The sequence below is a fragment of the Pholcus phalangioides genome, unplaced genomic scaffold, assembly GCF_987345545.1.
Source record: "Pholcus phalangioides strain wild (caught in Gottingen) unplaced genomic scaffold, Ppha-v1.0 ptg000006l_1, whole genome shotgun sequence".
NCBI lineage: Eukaryota > Metazoa > Arthropoda > Arachnida > Araneae > Pholcidae > Pholcus > Pholcus phalangioides.
In genome coordinates, this window is record NW_028301599.1 from 4,124,506 (window position 1) to 4,146,149 (window position 21,644).

At 36.5% G+C, this 21,644-nt stretch overlaps 1 protein-coding gene across 1 annotated transcript; it reads left to right on the top strand.

Annotated features, from left to right (window-relative positions):
- The first annotated feature begins 8,734 nt into the window (after positions 1-8,734).
- LOC149085687 (disintegrin and metalloproteinase domain-containing protein 10-like) lies at positions 8,735-11,811 on the top strand. Its single transcript, XM_089232502.1, has 2 exons — positions 8,735-10,544; positions 11,663-11,811. The coding sequence occupies exons 1-2, from the start codon at positions 8,735-8,737 to the stop codon at positions 11,809-11,811; spliced, it is 1,959 nt and encodes a 652-aa protein (XP_089088628.1).
- Positions 11,812-21,644: the final 9,833 nt, after the last annotated feature.

A 21,644-nucleotide genomic window follows, 5' to 3' on the forward strand; every position in this document is an offset into this window, starting at 1 on the left:
CGATAGGCTACTTTAAAATTTTGTGAGAGCAGAGCAAGTGCCCCAAATGGGCAAAAAACAATCGGGCAACAATGGTTTTTGGGCCTCAACAATCAGTTTCCGAACGTTTACTTTGGTTACAGTGGTTGCCTAGCAATGCGTTTCATGCGTGTATATGCCCTTACAATGGTTTGTCACGTTTCTAATCCTGTTACTATAAGTATAATAGTTTATGCCTTTGTAATGGTTTGCCTTTTTTCAATACTATCAGTAAGGAGACTTTTTGAATAGACGTCATAATCATCATCAGCACCGCTTCGAGGTTGAGGAAAAGGGTGATCCTCATAGTAATCAGTGTTAAAATTGCCGATTCTACTGTAGAAATGCAGAAATTTGGTGGGATTTTCCGCCCCATCAACAATTTTGAAAATTGTATTGAATTCTCGATTTTTGAAATATGTATTGAGACATACGAAGCCCAGAAAATTAAATATGAAGTAATTAGCCGGACCTAATTTTGAGTTGGATATTCATGCAATAACATTGATTTCAAGTTTTATATTTACATCTTTTCAACCATGAAAATTAATATCTCCGTATTGTCTTTTGATATTCAACTGCATAAATTCATATAGTTTAGGTTGTTTTAAAATTAATTATGGGCCCGTAAAAAGCACATCGCAAAAATTCCACAGCTTTAACTAAGCATTTTTGGAAGGTGGAATAGGCAGATGGATAACTTGGGGGGGATAAGTTCGGGGGGGGGAGTCGAAATACCTAGCACCCGCTTAAAAAAGGAAAAAAAAATATTCATTTCTATGTTTCTTTAATCTAGATTTATTTCATCAGTCGCGCAGGAAGTCGCCATATTGGTGAACACAGTTTGCATGTACCCTCAAAGAAAGAGGGAGATATCACGTGATCCAAAAAGCCTCATTAAAGAAAACCCGGGCAGCGCCGGGTATTATAGCTAGGCGCATTTGGCCAATATCCTTATTATTTAGATTACAGGGTATGATCTATATCGATCATCCAGATTTATCTCCCGCATTTTTGTAATTATACAAATCCGCATTCCTCTACTATTTTGGCAATTCTGCAAGTTCGAAACATGTCCCCTTATTTATTTTTGTAATTATGTAAGTTGCAAAATGTTTTTCTTTCATTTTTGTCGTTATACAAGTTCGTAGCATGTTTTCTTTCCCATTTTTGTGCCCGGGCAACGCCGGGTATTATAGCTAGTGAGAATATAAAATTGAAGAATGAAGAAAACATACCAAGAGTTAGACATTTTAAAACATGCCGCCTGAATTAACAATGAGGAAAACGTGGGTGAAGTTTGAACCGCATAAAAGAAGACGGATAACCGTTGCCACTCGAAATATTTAAAAATTCAGAATATACTTCTAAAAAATCCTTAGCATTATTACAGGTTTTTTTTTAATTCTTGAAAGTTGTCCAAAAAAATATATTTTTCAAAATTCTAATACTGATGTTAGAATTTAAATTAGACACAAAATTAACTTTAAATTTGAATTCTTTGTTTTTATCAAAAATACCAATATAGGCTATGTTATTAGACAGGCAAATTTTAAGATCCAGGAAGTCCGTAGATAGGGGCCAGTCACGACACCCTGTCTACCGACTTCCTGGATCTTAAAATTTGTCTGTACCCTGCTCGCACCCTTTTTTTATTGAATACTTTTTCGTGCACAGTCGATCCCGGCTATAACGTTTTCCCCGCTTGGTGCGACACATTTTTGGAGTCTCAACTCCAAGTAGTCATTAAGATTTCCCTTTTAAAGAGTTTTTCCGCTTACAACGTTTCTTCATGGCGGTTCTTTGAAAAACTTTATAAGCGGGATCCACTGTAATTTACTTTTTTCGAGTCAAACTTGGTTATAACAATCTCTGTTGTAATGACGCATTGGCTATAAAGTCAATACTTGACGAAATGACTGATTCCCATACAGAATAATTTTCATGAACGCTGACAAATAATTGCTTATAACGTCGAAGAAATCGCAACGCCCTCGGATACAACGATTCATTTTTTGTCGCTCTTGCTTTTGATTTTATGGCTTTTTTTGCAAGAAATTTCTACAATTGCAGCTCATCGCATTTGAGCTGTGTTTGCCGATTGTTCTGTAATCGGCAAATTTTCTGACTTAATCTGATTTAAAATCGAATTTTAGAATTAAAATTCGTTTATGAACGGACTCAAATCTTTCTCAAAGGCATCAAAAATACGGAGAAATAAAGGAATCACGATTATTAATACTTACTGAGATATTAGCGTTTACATTATTTAGTTATGCAACTTTTTTGCGAATGCACTGAGAATCGTAAGATGATTTAAAAAACGGATTCACGTCAGAAATCGCTTTATTTAGCGAATCCCCGTGAGAGTGAGATCTACTCGTTACACGTATATGACGTTATAACTAGGTGAGACTTGAGTCATATATATGAACAAATCATAATTAACAAGATTCTCCACTGATTTCCGCTGACGTAAACGCTGATTCCCAGAATACTTACGCAAGCCATTTTCATTCGTTATTTTTCACCATGCTTTTTTTACAGCGTTACAACGTTTCTCGCGGGATCGTTGGAGAGAAGGGTAACGTTATACCCTCAACCTCACAATCAAAGACAGATTAGCAGCTCAGGATGGAACAAAAAAAAGAATGATTATTGGGAAAAAAAGCACAAATACAACATCATCGATCATGGAAGAAACAACAGCCTTTATATTGGAGGTATAAAAGAAACAAAACGACGTAGAAAAGATAAAAATAGAATGGTTTTTATCTCCTTGATCTTCTTAGTAATCAGCATCATCATACCCCAAGAACATGAGAAATATTCGAAAACAAGATCCAGTATCCACAAAATCAAACATTCGTTCAACAATTCAGTTTTTGCATGAGAAAAAACCAAATTCTCTCTCTCTCTCAGAAAGGAATGTGTTGTTTTCCAACCGATATGTGTTGGAATGACGTCAGTTCTGATGACGATGTGTGTCGAAGAAAAAAAGTTAACGGGAACTTCACGTCGAATCAAAATCTCGTTGCTGTTCGTTACAGCGTCAAATACCAGGAAAATGCACTTGCTTTGATATATACTGACTTTTCTCACATTATACTAAATAGTTTTTCCTAATGTCTTCATTCATGATTTATGTAAGTATGGGTTAAAAGGTGGACAAGTGTTCGCATGTTGCATGTTTTTATGATAGAAAGGAAAATAAATTTCCAAAAATTGCATGAAATATAGTTTCATAAATCAAAAGGAAATGTCAAGTGAAAAAAGGGGAACCAAGTCGGGAATTTCTGCTACGCCATGCATGTTGCAAGGTGTTGTATAGTTATTAAATTAAAAACAATAACATCTGATGCGCCCGGGAAGGGACCGTAACACTGAAAGGGACCGTACATGGACGGCCGACCAGACTCAGGTCAAGCTCACAACTTGCTGACGTTGCCACCAGATGGCGACTTATACAAGGATGACGTCACTCTCCGCTACCATACTAAGGTTTTTAACAACTGGCTGTTGCGAAGATATATTTCGGAAAGAGAGAAATTCAACTGGCGCGAACCCACGTCCTCTCAAACTTCAAAAGTTTGAATTTTCTCTCTTTCCGAAATATATATTCGCAACAGCCAGTTGTTAAAAACCTTCGAATTGAATTTAGTCAAAGCGAAATTTATTGCACAAATATATATATAAAAATGTCGGTCGCTGGGACAGGTGCGGATCCTTCGAAGGGGATCGATCCTTCGCTAACACCGAATTGTCTCGGAACAGTACGTCTGTGTATAATACATATGAGACGTTGCAATCATCAATATTTTCACGAGGTTTTCTTTTTATCCCAATTTTCGAATAACGTTGCGTTTGTGCGATGCTTTGTTTAATATTTTTTTCAGATATTTTCCACATAAATGTTCTCATGAAATGAATATTTTTAGGAACTAAAAGGTCTAATGAGTATCATAGTGTTTTTTTTTAATTTTTTTACAATGATATTTGATTTTTTAGAGTTTTTAAACATGAAATTCTCAAATTTCATTCCGATTTTCTATCTGAATTTTTTTTTTTCCCTTGACCATCAACAGAAATATTTTTTTCCTTAATTTTTTTTTGTCACATGGGGTTTCCCAAAATTATAATTATTACCATCAATTTTCATTAATTATAAATTTAGTTAGTTGGAAATTTACTTCAATTGTTCAAATTACCTGAAGCATTCGAAAAAGAATCGAATTAAACAAGTAATTTTACCATTAATTTAGGTGGAAGAAAAAGAGTTTGAATTAAGTCAGTTCTACTGTATTTATATTTTTGTATGTGTACTTTTAGTTTATGTTTTACTATCAAAAATTATTTTTAATCCACACATAAGTTCTACTTTAACTTTTTCCCCAGGCATTCCCTTTCGGTGTAATCAACGTATAGCACAGTACCATAGGAAAAATATATAAATTTGCCATTTTGCTACAGTATGCAAAAATCATTTCTATTAATTTTCTTTAATTTTACTGTCTCTAATCAATTTTTCTTCTTGTTTTTTGTTCTTTTCTAAATGTAATCAAAATATTTTCCATACTGAAACTAGAGACTTCACTAGGACTGGGTAATTTACAAACATCAATCAAACCTCTATTCAATTGAGTACATATCAAGTTATTGCAGTAATAATCTGTTTTCTCACGAGCCGATGGATACGCAAAACCTTAAAATTTCCGCTTAAATCAGAAAACAAATCACTGATATAGCCAGCAATATATGCATACATAATAATAAAGGGAAGACATTCCCTATTATCTGTATTATTCTCATGAAAATGAGAACTTGTAATAGTGTCTCTCTGATGTTTGAAATTTCAATTTCCAATAAACGCTGAAATTGTTCGCATATGGCAGCAGGATGATAAGATTTGGGAACTGTTCCAAAGTTTCCTCAAGCCAACGAAAAATTTCTAGTAGACCCATAAGTTTGTAAATAGTTTAAAATTTGATAAAACTGATGGAATTGTAAACACCGACAAACATAACCCGTACGAAATACGTGTTCGAATTTAAAAAAAAAAAAATGTGTATGATTTTGCATACATATAAATATATATACAGGGTACATGGATTGTAGTACGAAATCAGTAGTACGATTCAGTACGAATGGCATTTTACTGGTGAACCATTGATCTTATGGGATATATATATATATATATATATATATATATATATATATATATGTATGTATATGTATATACTTCCCATTTGAAAAAATATCCAAATAACGTACTCACACACAGATATGGTATTCATGTTGGAAGCGGTTTATAATTATTAAAATAAAAATGCTAACTTTTCATACGGTAACACTGTGTTAAAGACTCACAAAGTTGTTGCCCCAACCGTCCTGATCGAAACCGAAAAAAAAGTGACATGTTTCTTAGGCCGGTATTACACTATAAAAGTTCGATAAAAGTTCTATTATAAAACTTGAAAAATGCAACCAATAAGGTCAACGGTTACATTTTCTAGAATGTAACAAATAACCTTATTGGTTAGATTTTTCAAGTTTTATAAAAGGGATTTTATCAAACTTTTATAGTGTAATACCGGCCTAAGTGGAATATTTACTGAGATGTTTGAATCCGAAAAATTGGAGGCATTTTGGGAAAAAAAATCGTTTTTTTCCTCACTTGATGCTGTTTTTCCTAACTTTAATCAGGTTCTCCGAATTCAAATATCTCTGTGAATATTGAACATAGAAACTTGTAACTTTCTTTTTTGGCGTCAGGGGTGACAGAACAACAACTTTAGTGATCAGGTTTTTGAGCACAGGATATCCGTACGAAAAGTTAACATTTTTGTTTTAATAGCTATACAAACCCCTCCACAATATGAATGACGTGTCTGAGTACTACACGTTATTTGGAGACACTCTCTCATTGGAATTCATCTTCTAGGATTAACGGTTCGCCAGTAAGAAACATTATACACCCTTTATATGTATAAATATCTAAACATTCATTAGTTCAAGATTTCTTGAAAGACTGGTAATTTCTGGATATGATTATTACAAGGAAGAAAATTCATGTCTGCCCCCACGAGGACTCGAACCCCTCTTTCTCCTATGCCGGACGAGCGATCTACCAACTAAACCATAGTTACACAACCTTTTTTGCCCCATCGCCCCCTTCTTCAGAAATATTTTTCTCCCAACGCAATCCAACCCATAGGATCCTATGTTATACCCCGTAGCTTCTACCGCCCCACTGAAGCATTCCATCGCCTCCCAGGGGGCATTAACGCCCACGTTGGAAATCACTGAACTAAACTATGGTAACTGATAGGATATTTCTCCCTTGGAGCGTGTATATGTTACGGTAAATGCCCGAAGATGGTAAGTTTTACCGGTAAATATTATTATTATTAATTTTTTTTTTTACCAGGTAGAGGTGGTAAAAGCTAGAAAAACGCTTGTAACCGTATGCATTTCGGACTTTTACCAAGAGCTTCGGTAAATGCTGATATTGTGATCAATGAATGGGACGTTTTTAAGTTTAGGAAAGTAGGAAAATTCTTATTTTTACTAATTTTCGTGAAAGTTGGTAAATGTCAGCATTTACCGAAGTTCCTTGGTAAAAGTTCGAAATGTATACGTTTACAAGCGTCTTTCAGGCTTTTAGCAACTCGACTTTGTAAAACCTAGGTTTTATCATGACATTACGCCAGTAGATGGCAACTTGCATTCATGTAGAATGGTCATCTCTTTTTAATACAAGATTCCTCGAAACACTAGTTATTTTTTGATGATTACATTAAAGAAAATTCATCGACTATATCTTTCAAGGGCGAAATATTCTAGCTGTCTTGATAATTTAGTTGGTAAAGCTCTCGTCCGACATACGAGGGACCGGGGATCTAGTCCCCGTGGGGGCGGAGTTGAATTTTCTTCCTTGTAACCATCATCTCCAAAAAATACCAGTCTTTTGAGGCATCTAGTATTTACTTTCATCTGTCAAATCGGTTTTTGAGAAATTCTCACGAACGAATACATAGAACATCTAACGATCTGGTAGATAAGACGATTTTCCACAACAAAATATTATTTTTTTCTCCCGTTCATATATTATCATTAATGCTCGGATTTTTAGTGACCAGTCATACTTTTCATGGTTAGTCATATTTGAGGATTTTGAGCGATCAGTCATATTTATCGGATTTTTATCAGGAGTGGGGCAGACTTGGTTTTGTCACCGCTCCCCGTGACTGTAAAATTCGAAATCTCTATAACTCGGGGTTTTTATTTTTGTTTTTTTGCGCTTTCAGGTTAATTTTTTTCTCCGATCCTCTCCCTCCTCCTAAATATGCCACTCCTCCAAATTTGGTAGTTGCCCCTCCATCCCTTGTTCCTTCTTCAATTCTAGCACTGCCTAAACTTTATTTTCAGTGAGTTATAGAATTTTTTCCAAGACTGTGGAATACTTTCAACGCCGATGTTAGCCGCTGTGCGATCATTCGTTAAAGATTCGCATCACGATGACCGGGTTCGAATCCCACTGGTGACGCACTGATAGTTGGTTGAAGTGTGTTTTCTGCCGTTTTCTGGCTTCAGTCACATGTTACTCGATCTCCCTATTGAAAAGTCTCACAACAGTTCCTATAACCACGGCCGCGACCGAAAACAAAAATTGACACTGTTACCCCAGGTCAAGCCATTTTGGCACTCTTCCTCGTAATTTTGAACGGACAAAAAACAAACATTTAGCCCGTCCTGATCCAGTGCTAAGGTTACCACAACCCCCTAATTTCCCCTGGTTGCAACTGTAAAAATATCAAAGCATCAAACTTCCCTCGCAATAAATTTGAAGCACAGATGGCAGCGCTAACTTCGCACACAACAGCAGATAAGCACGCGGATGGTTAAGAATATGGGCTATTAGAAAATTAATATACAAACATTTTCGGCATTTTGAAAGTAGGTCCAGGTCTAATTATCCCTCGTGCACGGAAAATGACCGCGGTGCGTCCAACATAATCAAATGATCAGAAAATCGCATATAAAAGTCTTCTCCTTATTTGCATTTAATACTTCAATGCATTAGCTTTTTTTTAGAAGAACAAACTAATCGAATGACCAAAAACTTGTTTGCATTTGATTTGCAATTTAATGAAATCATTTTCCAACACAATTTTGCAAAAATATACTTCAGGGGCCGTAACAAAAGTCAATTTCTTCCGAAAAAAACAATGGATATGCAATGTGTGTTTTTTTGATATTCATTCAAGTCTGTTATCAATGTGTTTTTATTGCAATTTGCATCGACGAACGCACAAATAGCATTTTCAATTGTATTTGTTGCGTAAGAAATCTAAAGTCTTAACTGAGATCATAATGTTGAGTTTAAGCTGAAATGATTGATTTAATATGGGAATATTTTTTTCACGACAAATTTTATTCGCAGCTATCCGCAACGTGAAAATGTAGGAGAAAATATTGTAAATTAAAGTTTTTCATTGGTTCATTTCGTAGAAATTATTTATTGAATATACTTCTGCTACATTTGTAATTTCTCATTTCGGAGTACCAAAGTTTCGATGCAGTCGTTTCAAAGTCTTTAATAACATTGATATGTTGTTCGTTAGTCGAAAAACATTTTCGCAATTTTTTGCTTCTTCTCCGACATTCGGGTAAAAGTCTGCGATTCTTTTGCTTTAGTGGTTTATCTAACGAAGAAATGTTAGCAAAACAACATCTTATCGTAGTTTTATTTTTGTCATTCTTCGATTGCACTCCACTGCGATATCAAATAGTGGACGTGTCGTTTCGTCCAAGGAAAGGGGTGCCTCAGCATGCCGAAGACATCGCTATTTCAGATAGAGAGACAAACGGCCGTAAACCTGACGCTTTGATGCAACTGACTTTCTGCGCTTTCGATACCGACATTGACGTTATGCTTCACAGATCTTTAGATCCACAACTTGATGAAACCGTGGTGGAAATACGCGGTGGAAAAGGTCCAAACGAGTCAGAGATTACAAATTTCAGTGCCGAATACTATGAATTCATCAATTCCACGACGATCGTGCATGGATTCAAGAACAGACATGGCCAGTTTGAGGGATCCGTCATGGTGAACAATGGCTACGAGGTATATTTCGTAGAGCCCGCCATCGTATATTTTCCCAATGATGCTTCAGTAGTTTCAAAATCCATCGTGTATGAAGAAAATCAAGACATTTCTGAATATTTTAATTACTATAACGTAGATGATGAATATGATTACGATAACGAAGACGAACCATCATTCCACGACGTTCGATCACCAACACCACATATCGTAGAACCAGACACTACCATGAACTTCAAAATGGAATTTGTCTCGGACGAAAGTATGATTGAAACCAAAGGAAATGACGCAGAAGCATTTATTTACTTTCATGCCAAAACGGCTGACTTTATAATTCGTAGAACCAGGTTTGGATCGTTCACGGTGAGAATAATTCCTGTGAAGATAACTATTTACACAAACAGGAACGATAGCGACTACCCAATAAAAAAACAAATTAATCCTGAGAAGAGTAATATAGGATTAGTAATACAGGAGTTTAAAAAGAATCATAGAAACAATTATGCTGGATCTTATTATATAACGTTCAAGAAATATAAAGGAAATGTGAACGGATATGCTTTTAGAGCAGCTATGTGTCGGCGTAGCAATGTTGCCGTTAGTAGACAAAGTTATGGTTCTGGACGCATGAGATCGTTAGGCTCAACAACGCGAACAGTTACGCATGAGATTGGTCATCTTCTAGGAGCTTACCACGACAGTGAACCTAAATTACCAAAAAAATGTATACCACTTTTTGGATCTTATATAATGGGACCGAGCGGTCCAGATGATGAAGATTTGAGACGGTTTTCCACATGCAGCGTGAGAACTATAACTGCTACAATGAAGGATAAAATAATGACCAATGAGTGTAGGAACAAGTTAGTCACTAGTCCGACGTGCGGTAACGCTGTCAGAGAGGCGGGAGAGGAATGCGACTGCGGAACGCCAGAAACCTGCGACATGATGGACAAGTGCTGCACACCAAAAGGAGGTCTCGGTGGAGATCGCGAATGCACCTACCGAAGGCATATGGATAGAGTCTGCAGTAGCAAGGACGATATATGTTGTACAGAAAATTGCGCCGTTCAGGTAGCGGGAAAAGAATGTGATTTCGGACCAGATGGCTGCATCATACAAGAATGCGACGGTACTTCGAAGGAATGCACGCAATTTAAAAAAATTGCACCGGAAGGCAGAAAATGTTTCGCAAGACCAGGAAAATGTTCTTATGGTTCTTGTGACAGATCATTATGTGAAACGAAAAACCTGACAGTATGCAATTGCATTGGCCTCGATGCCTGCCGTTTTTGCTGTTTCATACCTGGGAATTTGTCTTGTGTCCCGGTGAAAACTCTGGATGCCTTCAAAGGAATGGACGTGTTTCTACCTTACGGAACAAAGTGCGGAATGAAAGGGACATGCGCTGTTTCTGGTGAGTGTATTGAAGCGACAACAACGATGAAAACGACAACGGGAAGTATCACTACCACTTCTCGCAATGCATCTGGTAATTTTACAGAATCAACAACAACGATTAGAACGACAACGGGAAGTATCACTACCACTTCTCGCGATACACCTGGTAATTTTACAGAATCCACAACAACGATGAAAACGACAACGGGAAGTATCACTACCACTTCTCGCGATACACCTGGTAATTTTACAGAATCAACAACAACGATAAAAACGACAACGGGAAGTATCACTACCACTTCTCGCGATGCATCTGGTAATTTTACAGAATCAACAACAACGATTAGAACGACAACGGGAAGTATCACTACCACTTCTCGCGATACACCTGGTAATTTTACAGAATCCACAACAACGATGAAAACGACAACGGGAAGTATCACTACCACTTCTCGCGATACACCTGGTAATTTTACAGAATCAACAACGACCATGAAGACGACAACGGGAAATATTACTACGACTTCTCGCGATACATCAGGTAATTTTACAAAATCAACAACAGTTTCGAATACCACGACAATGACCACATGGGTATACATCCTCGGTGCGGTTGTTGGAATTTTAATCTTGATTTGCGCCTATGTTCTACACATATACATTACAAAAAACACTGTTCCACAATCCTTAGAACCCATAGCGCCCGTAAATATTATTCCAAAAAAAACGTCTGAAATTTTTTTCCGGCGTCCTAGAGGTATGGATGATTTCGATCAGCCATTTCATTTGCAACCTCGTGATGGTTCTGATGGGGGCCCTCGAGTGGAAATATTACTTGGATAAAATGTTTGGCTTTCTCTTCTTCATTGTAATAATGCTGTTAATTTATGTCCTTTTTTCTCAGAGTTAAGATGAATAGCGTTTCTTGAATTCATGTTTTTGTCTGCACAATGCTCATCACTTTAGTGGTCAATGTTCCCGATTGGGAGCATCGGTTTTTTTTTTTAATCAGAAGAAGTAAGCAATATATTTGTTCACTTCATTGCCTATAACATAAATTTAATATTTTAATATTCTGTTTTTAATTAAATATAATATCATTTTTTTTGGTTAATTTTATTGTTGTCTCAATAGTCATGTGCAATGTCCAGAAAATGTGCATGAAACTCCCTGTTAATGCATTTTATGGTGGATATCTTTGTACGGAACGATCCGAAGGAGAAACAACATTTGAAGGAGAAACAACCAATTTTATGGTGGATATCTTTAAACTAAACGATTAGGAGAAACATGAAAAAAAGTTTGAAAAAATTAGTTCAATTCTTAATTTTGACGATAGAATGTGAGTTTGATCTCATGCCTTTGCTGTTACAAGATTACTAGTAACAGAATTCTCGGTGCTGGCAAAGTTATCTTCAATTACTGGCAAGATTGAAAAATTGACAAACCCTTATAAAAGAATGAACTATAATTCTGGCATCATTTAAGAAGTGACAAAGCATTGTAAACACGTATGCATGTCGGGAACACAATGCTAGGAAGCCACGGTAACAAAAGCAAACATTCCGAAAGTGATTTTTGAGGGAGAAAAATCATTGTAACCCGACAAGTTCTTGTCCATTTCGTGCATTCGCCCATGCCTTGTAAACTTATAAAGTAGCCAATCGTTCAAGTCGTGGCCCATTTGGTATATATGCAAAATTTGGCGACGGTAAAATTGTAGATTTCTATAAAGAACACGCACACAGAAGATCAGTTTTATACACCGGGCGTCCATATTTAAAAGAACCTACTTTAGAGTAGCCTACAGGCGAAATCTGTCATCAGAAAATTGTCAAAATTTCTGAAGGATTTACGTAGTGATAGGAATTTGATTCAGGGGGAAAATTAGTCACCCATTCCACCATCAGAGGGTGTTTTATTAAAAAATGACACATTTAGGCAAGCGTTTATAATTTTAACAACTGTTAATCACTTTTACAATATTGTTACTGCAATAAAACATATTCCACATGATGGCCATCATTTTCAGATACCGTGTGAAATTGCAAGATGACATGTTCAACAAATTCTGCCTTAAAAGTCACGTACAGTTCTTGGATTGTCACGATTTACCAGACGTTTCAAATACCCCAAAACGCAAAAATTGCATGGATTAAGGTCCGGGGTTAGGAGAGGCCACAGATTAGGCAAGTGCCGGCGGATGACACCTTCTACTGTAAAATGTGAACATTTTTAACACACAGTGCGAGATGTGCCTTAGGTCCGTCTTGCATAAATAATGCACACAAGGCAGACACCGTGACGTGTTTGCAGAGCCATAAAAATGTATTTCTTCTACAGCAATGCATGTTGCTTCCCGGTGATCGAACTTATCTCTGGATCTGTAGAACGTAGTTAATCGTAGAAGTAGGGAGTAAATCCACACCATACCGTCACTTTTGGTGAATGCAACGGAACTTCTAATATTTCGCGCGTATTTTCTGGTTTCCAAATTCGGCACTTGTGTGTGTCCACTGCACCATATAAGTGAAAATGCTATTCGTCTGCCCAGAGGATATTCCAAGCCCATTCTGAATCGTGTCAACCCGAGCTACTGCAATGAGAACGGGAATCGAGCTTCATAATCATGTTATGTCAACTGCTGCACAACTGAAAGTTTGTGCGGATAATATCGGAGGATATTCCGCATTACCTTAGGGACAGTTGAACGTGGCCTATCCAATGTGTGTGCAACACGCCTGACACCAGTACCACGAGAATTTGAAGCTCTGTCCTCTTTCACCTGAAGCGAAACCTCCTGTACTGCGTCTATAGAATACTGGTTTCCTTCCTCTTCCAGGACGAACAGCTAACGATCCTATGGTTTCGAATTTCCTTATAATGCTCCGAAGGTTTTTAACATTCATTAGACCTTTTCGAATACTCTTCCAAGTCTGATCTTTCCGTAGAGCAGTTACTGCGGAATTGCTGTTTTTTTAAAAACAATTTGGCCAAGGAAGCGCAATCTCTCTCGTAAACTTATCATCATCGTGAGCAGCAAACGCATTGAGAATCAAAATCTCCGCGAATGCTTTTGGGTGTTTATAACACTGCTGCGTGACGTCATACAAATGTACGTGTTTACTACAGGTATTGAAAGTGAAACGCCCACTGATGGCGACATGTGCAACGTATCCCCCCCCCCCCCACCGGAAACAAATTCCGTTTTTACGTTTACGTTTCTGATCCTCCATAGATTACTAGCAGAAATACCCGGCGTTATCCGGATATAAAAATACGAGGAAAAAATGCTTGACACTTGAGTAATTCGTGCAGTTTCCTTATTTCGAGGCGAGAAGAGCGAGCCCGTCCCTGCAGAGTATAGCCAGACCTTCAACATGTTACCTACATATTATGAAAATTGAAGCATTCGCCATCTTTACTCAAAATATGTGAAATATATGGCAGCACCAACAAGGACACAAAACGTGCTCAATATGAAAACATAAATACGTTAGGGCCATGTATATGGATGCACAACATGGCCCGGCATGTACCGATTCGTTAGAAATTTTCAGAGGAATATAAACGAAGTGCATGTGCGGTTAAGTAGTAGTTGCGGTCTTATCGCCAAATGACAATCATCGTTTATAACGGGAATTTAAAATATCACGTATGTGCTACTTATTGGATGAATTTTACTTTTTCGATATGGAAAAGATAAAGTAAATGATGGAGTGAATTTTTCAGCCACCAAGACACTGACGTGAATTCACCTCAAGGTTGCAGAGCCAGTGAAGAGAGCTTAGCAAAGATTTTATATTTTCTCAAAATTGAACCCTCTACGATCCAATTCAATAAAAACCCATTAAATCCTTTACTTAAAAGTTAAGATGCATTTGCAAATGAATGTATGCTTTTTAGTAAATGAGTGCGGTTAGCATTACACATGTTTTGAAAAAATACATCACGAATTATACATAAATCCAATTTTTTTTTAATTCAGACACTAAAATTTTAATTACGTTAATTGAGTGATTGGAGAGATAGTTTCCTTTTTGTGTGGATACTGAAACTGCCCCAAAATGTTCCTCTTCTGCTACAGAAAAATCTTGTTTTCATTAGACAGACTGTGTTCACTAAAAGCTCGCTATAACGACAAGCACTTTTTTAATGCCGCTTCGCTAACAAAGTATGTTTTGAAATTTATGTTTTTCTCTGTATGGATAGCATGTTGATCTTAACTCTTTGTAATTCACCCGCCGTCACGAAGGAAGACATTTTCGTTCGGGGTCCAGTGTTGACGTTATACCGAGACTTGATTGTAGCATGCACCCACCACATATGAAAGCGAATGGGAGCCGATCCCCCTGTTAAAAAGGCGTCACAGCGCAGAGCAACAGGCCTTCAACGGTACAATTATTCAATCATCACACGACATTCATAGTTAGAAAAATTGATGGTAGATGGCAGCACTACACATAACAAGCATAACGCTGAAACAAACTTCACGTTAAGTTCGTGACAAGTGGGAAACATTCCGAAATGTTCCAGTTCATTATGAGTTCCGCAGAGGAATATGGACGAGATGCAGGTTCATCAAGGTGCAGTAGCAAAAGAGGTTCAAAATAAGAGTAGAAAAGAAAGATAAATTTATCTGGTTTCCCCTCCCCATCTTATATATTTCTAGTCCAAAAAAAATAAAAATCGTCTATAACGAGAAGCTTGTTATAATCACAATCTTCCCTCAGATTGTGAACCGTCGTTACAACAGACTTCATTTTTATAATTTAAAGCCACTTTCACACTCAGAACACTTATTCAGGCGTGCACCAAAACGTTAAAAATTTGCTATAGGAATTTTTACTAGGTGCATGTACGGTTAAGTAGCCTTAGTACCATTTTGCATACTTATATGAAAGTTAACTTTTGCAAGATCTCAATGTAAGTGTGCCGCAGAGCTCGGTTGTGGATTATGGTCTGCCGAGAGATAAAAAAAATAGTAGAAAAAAAACACAGCCTATACTCTGAGCGGTCAAAGAAAGAGCATATTAAGGGTGATTTCACGAGAAATTCATACCTATTTGGATAAAGAATGGAAGCCTTATGGGCACCAGATTCTCGAGAAAAATCTTCAAAAAATTTCTCTGCCGATTCGGGCATCCGACTCCAAATAATAGATGCAATGAAAAATTTTACTAAATATAATTTCTGAATTTACTTGCTTCAAAGATTAAAACACGTAATAATAATAAGTTATTTGAGCAAAATTTACCAAAATCTTCATAGCAAATGCAAAAACTCAAAAACCAAAAAAGCTGTCATCAATTAAAGATCTAAAATCTGTCGATCCACATAATTCAATTTTTTGATATTGGTAAGTAAGATACCAAGTTGCTGTTCCCCCAGTTCCATCTCCAGAAAAACGTATGTTCCAGTACAGAGTGATTTTTCTGAGGGACTTCGACTCCTTTCGTTACTCCTAAATATATATACACCTACCAGTTTACATATATAAAATTGTAACTAGATTTTTAAGCATCATGGGCTACATACGTCAAAAGGACACAAAATAAGAGTATTGTAAATCCTTACTGATTTGCGATACAGGGCTGGATTTGGGCAGGTGCACAGTCACATCTTTAACTTCCACATAGAAGGGGGAATTGAGAGAGCTCTAGCCCGGTGACGAAACCTATCATTATTGATCACTTATACAAGGTGTATAGCTACTATCACGCGCCACATTTTTACTGGCGAACCATTGGTCCCAGAAACATAGGTATAATCTTTCAGGTAGAAAAAGTATCCAAATACCGCACAGAACACAATTACGTCTTCCCTATTGCAAAAGATGTTGTAATTATTCAGATACAAAAATTAATGTGTCCGTTTCACACGGAGATCAAAAACTCAGTTAAAATTGCATTTTCTCCGTCTCTCCTCAATTCCAACAAAACAAAAAAAATCGGCTTTTCTGATTAAAATCGTCAGTGCGAAATTTGAATTGAAAAAAATCTAACGGACAAGCTCCTTTCAAGCTTTTCTTTCCAGACTTTGGCTTGCTTTTTAAATTCAAAATGTCTCAGCGAGTGCTGCACTTAAAACGATGATTTTGTTGCTGTTGTTTTTCCGCCTAAGAAGAGACGGGAAAATGCCTTTCTCATTGGGTTTTTCTGTACACGGCGTCCTTATAATAAGAAGTCAAATTTTATATTTATACAAACCCCCTTGCTGCATGAAAGACGTATCTGAGTACTACACGTTATTTTGATATTTTGTATGATAGAAAAATATGCCTATAGCATGAATGGTTCACCAGTAAAATGAGGCAGGGGCGATTATGGATTCACCGTGCATGTAATATGGAGTATGCAAAACAAATCTCTTTTTTTTTGCCGTGCGACAATTATTATTGATCCCGATAAATCGCGATTGTACGATAAATGGTAAACTAATAAGATAGTGGGGATATTAGTTTAGTCCCACTTGCAGTTATAACTCTAAAAGTTTTATATATCCCCAGGTTTTGGATGTATAGCGATCTTTCTGTTGCATTTTTTTTTCACCTCTATGAGTCGTTATACGACCTACTGTGTGGTGAGGTTTTGGATACCATAACTACAGATGGGACATAGTAGATTTGGTCGAGGAGGTGCAGAGAAGTGCCAGGCGCATAGGCCTGCCGAAACCTGTCATTATTGATCGCTTATACAAGGTGTATAGCTACTATCACGCGCCACATTTTTACTGGCGAACCATTGGTCCCAGAAACATAGGTATAATCTTTCAGGTAGAAAAAGTATCCAAATAACGCACAGAACACAATTACGTCTTCCCTATTGCAAGGTGTGTGATTATTCAGATAGAAAAGTTAATGTTTCCGTTTCACACGGAGATCAAAAACTCAGTTTAAATTGCATTTTCTCCGTCTCTCCTCAATGTCAATAAAACAAAAATTCCACTTTTCTGATAAGGTTCTTCACTGAGATATTTGAATTAAAAATAACTAACGGACAACGCTCCTTTCCCTTATTTATACTTTTCTTTCCAGACTTTACTTTTGTTACTTTTGTTTGATACTTTTCTTTAGTTTGATTTTTGAATTTAAAATGTCTCAGCGAATACTGCACTTAAAACGATGATTTTGTTGCTGTTGTTTTTCCACCTCAGAAGTGACGAGGAAACGCCTTTCTAATTGGGTTTTTTAGAACACGGTGTCCTTATAAACAGTTAAGTTTTATCCTTTAATAACTAACTATACAACGCCTTGCTAACATGAAAAACGTATCTGGGTCAACAGGTTATTTTGATATTTTTTATAATTGAAAAGTATATGCCTATAAGATGAATGTTTCACCAGTAAAATCAGGCAAATGTGGATTAGCGGAATCAGAATATTTATTCAATTTGGCAGAGCTAATTTTGAAGTCAAAAAATTTTTTTTAATAGGACAGCATTACGGGGGGAAAAACAACAACATACACTTCAGCAAAAACCCTCAACGAATTATTACGCAAAAAGTAATAGTAATTATAATAAACCAAGAAAACCACATTTGCATAAGACAGGGTTATTCAGGGCTACGAAATTGGTTTTAATATTTCAGATGGATCGGTATAAAGAAGACAATGTCTCAAACGGTAGTTAAGAAAAAAAGTAAATATGTTTGATTTTCGAGTTATTCAGCGTCAGTACTTGTTTGAAATTGGAAATGCCATTCCTGAGAAAGTAATTATCCCGAAAACTTCTGTAAGTTGGGCACTCGCAAAATACATGTTCCCCAGATTCACTTCTACGTAGATTACAAAAGCTGCATATTTCTCGAGGCTCAACTATGAAATATTTATCTCTCAGACTATAATAGATATCAAACCGAAACGAAGCTGAATTAATACGCGATTGAGATGTATTTCTGAGCCAACTATCAGATAACCTTCCAAATATCAAGATGGTTTTGTTAATCTAATAGCACACTGCGGTATAGCAAGTTTTTAAAAACTGAAGAGATCTTTTTGTTCACCCTGAAGTCAACCGTTATAGGACGTAGGGTATGTAATGTTTAAAAACGGCAGGATCGAGGATAAATTTTAAAAACTTCTATCCAATCTCGTCAAAAATGTTCAAAGTTGTTGCAAATTTTCGGGAATCTATTACTTTTCATGTCTAAAATTCGAAAGTAAAATTTGATCAAGACTTTTTCCATTATAACTGATACCTGGGGTTGCTCTAATTCAATACGGAGGAGATAATCGGGTATATATTTAGGCAGGGCAAAAGATTTTCTAAAAAATAGTGAAAAAATATGTTCATATCACCTAAAAATTTCAATACCCATACTGGGGCCCAAAGGGGAATTATGGATTCACCTTGTATGTAAATGTAATATGGGAATATACAAAACATCACTTTTTTTGCCGTGCGACAAATATTGATCATGACAAATCGCGACTGTACGATAAATATTAATTTCTTAGCATAGTGGGGGAAAATAGTTTAGTCCTACTTGTGCTTATTACTCTAGACGATTTTTATATCCACAGGTTTTAGATGTATTGCGATTTTTCTGTTGCCTTTGAACTTTTTCCCCCACCACTATATATAAAAGAGCAACCGATAAAAACCATATTTCAATGGAAAAACTTCAAAAGTCAGAGTATAGCGCCAAAAAAAAAAATGTGCTTCACACGCATAACTCGAAATTATAATCTAGATATTATAAGGCGAAAAAATTAGAAGGAATTGAAAAAAGGGAAAAAGGAAGAAAAATTGGACAAAATATGGATCAATGAGGAGGTCATTCTCAAGGGGGGGAACCCCACATTGCTCCAAACTGCTAAAATTTTTCCAATGATGGTAAGCCTAATAGGCATAAAATTACCATCTGTTCACTCGTGTGTGTGTGTGTGTGTTCTCTATACACATGTACAATTTTGGATCGATCGTCACCAAATTCTGCATATATACCAAATGGGACCGACTTGAACGATAGGCTACTTTAAAATTTTGTGAGAGCAGAGCAAGTGCCCCAAATGGGCAAAAAACAATCGGGCAACAATGGTTTTTGGGCCTCAACAATCAGTTTCCGAACGTTTACTTTGGTTACAGTGGTTGCCTAGCAATGCGTTTCATGCGTGTATATGCCCTTACAATGGTTTGTCACGTTTCTAATCCTGTTACTATAAGTATAATAGTTTATGCCTTTGTAATGGTTTGCCTTTTTTCAATACTATCAGTAAGGAGACTTTTTGAATAGACGTCATAATCATCATCAGCACCGCTTCGAGGTTGAGGAAAAGGGTGATCCTCATAGTAATCAGTGTTAAAATTGCCGATTCTACTGTAGAAATGCAGAAATTTGGTGGGATTTTCCGCCCCATCAACAATTTTGAAAATTGTATTGAATTCTCGATTTTTGAAATATGTATTGAGACATACGAAGCCCAGAAAATTAAATATGAAGTAATTAGCCGGACCTAATTTTGAGTTGGATATTCATGCAATAACATTGATTTCAAGTTTTATATTTACATCTTTTCAACCATGAAAATTAATATCTCCGTATTGTCTTTTGATATTCAACTGCATAAATTCATATAGTTTAGGTTGTTTTAAAATTAATTATGGGCCCGTAAAAAGCACATCGCAAAAATTCCACAGCTTTAACTAAGCATTTTTGGAAGGTGGAATAGGCAGATGGATAACTTGGGGGGGATAAGTTCGGGGGGGGGAGTCGAAATACCTAGCACCCGCTTAAAAAAGGAAAAAAAAATATTCATTTCTATGTTTCTTTAATCTAGATTTATTTCATCAGTCGCGCAGGAAGTCGCCATATTGGTGAACACAGTTTGCATGTACCCTCAAAGAAAGAGGGAGATATCACGTGATCCAAAAAGCCTCATTAAAGAAAACCCGGGCAGCGCCGGGTATTATAGCTAGGCGCATTTGGCCAATATCCTTATTATTTAGATTACAGGGTATGATCTATATCGATCATCCAGATTTATCTCCCGCATTTTTGTAATTATACAAATCCGCATTCCTCTACTATTTTGGCAATTCTGCAAGTTCGAAACATGTCCCCTTATTTATTTTTGTAATTATGTAAGTTGCAAAATGTTTTTCTTTCATTTTTGTCGTTATACAAGTTCGTAGCATGTTTTCTTTCCCATTTTTGTGCCCGGGCAACGCCGGGTATTATAGCTAGTGAGAATATAAAATTGAAGAATGAAGAAAACATACCAAGAGTTAGACATTTTAAAACATGCCGCCTGAATTAACAATGAGGAAAACGTGGGTGAAGTTTGAACCGCATAAAAGAAGACGGATAACCGTTGCCACTCGAAATATTTAAAAATTCAGAATATACTTCTAAAAAATCCTTAGCATTATTACAGGTTTTTTTTTAATTCTTGAAAGTTGTCCAAAAAAATATATTTTTCAAAATTCTAATACTGATGTTAGAATTTAAATTAGACACAAAATTAACTTTAAATTTGAATTCTTTGTTTTTATCAAAAATACCAATATAGGCTATGTTATTAGACAGGCAAATTTTAAGATCCAGGAAGTCCGTAGATAGGGGCCAGTCACGACACCCTGTCTACCGACTTCCTGGATCTTAAAATTTGTCTGTACCCTGCTCGCACCCTTTTTTTATTGAATACTTTTTCGTGCACAGTCGATCCCGGCTATAACGTTTTCCCCGCTTGGTGCGACACATTTTTGGAGTCTCAACTCCAAGTAGTCATTAAGATTTCCCTTTTAAAGAGTTTTTCCGCTTACAACGTTTCTTCATGGCGGTTCTTTGAAAAACTTTATAAGCGGGATCCACTGTAATTTACTTTTTTCGAGTCAAACTTGGTTATAACAATCTCTGTTGTAATGACGCATTGGCTATAAAGTCAATACTTGACGAAATGACTGATTCCCATACAGAATAATTTTCATGAACGCTGACAAATAATTGCTTATAACGTCGAAGAAATCGCAACGCCCTCGGATACAACGATTCATTTTTTGTCGCTCTTGCTTTTGATTTTATGGCTTTTTTTGCAAGAAATTTCTACAATTGCAGCTCATCGCATTTGAGCTGTGTTTGCCGATTGTTCTGTAATCGGCAAATTTTCTGACT

Bases quoted from the DNA above. Each gene is read 5' to 3' on its own strand.
- LOC149085687 (XM_089232502.1), top strand. From the start codon at position 8,735: ATGTTAGCAAAACAACATCTTATCGTAGTTTTATTTTTGTCATTCTTC. The intron at 10,545-11,662 runs GTGAGTGTATTG...TTGTCTCAATAG, and splicing joins AGGGACATGCGCTGTTTCTG to TCATGTGCAATGTCCAGAAA.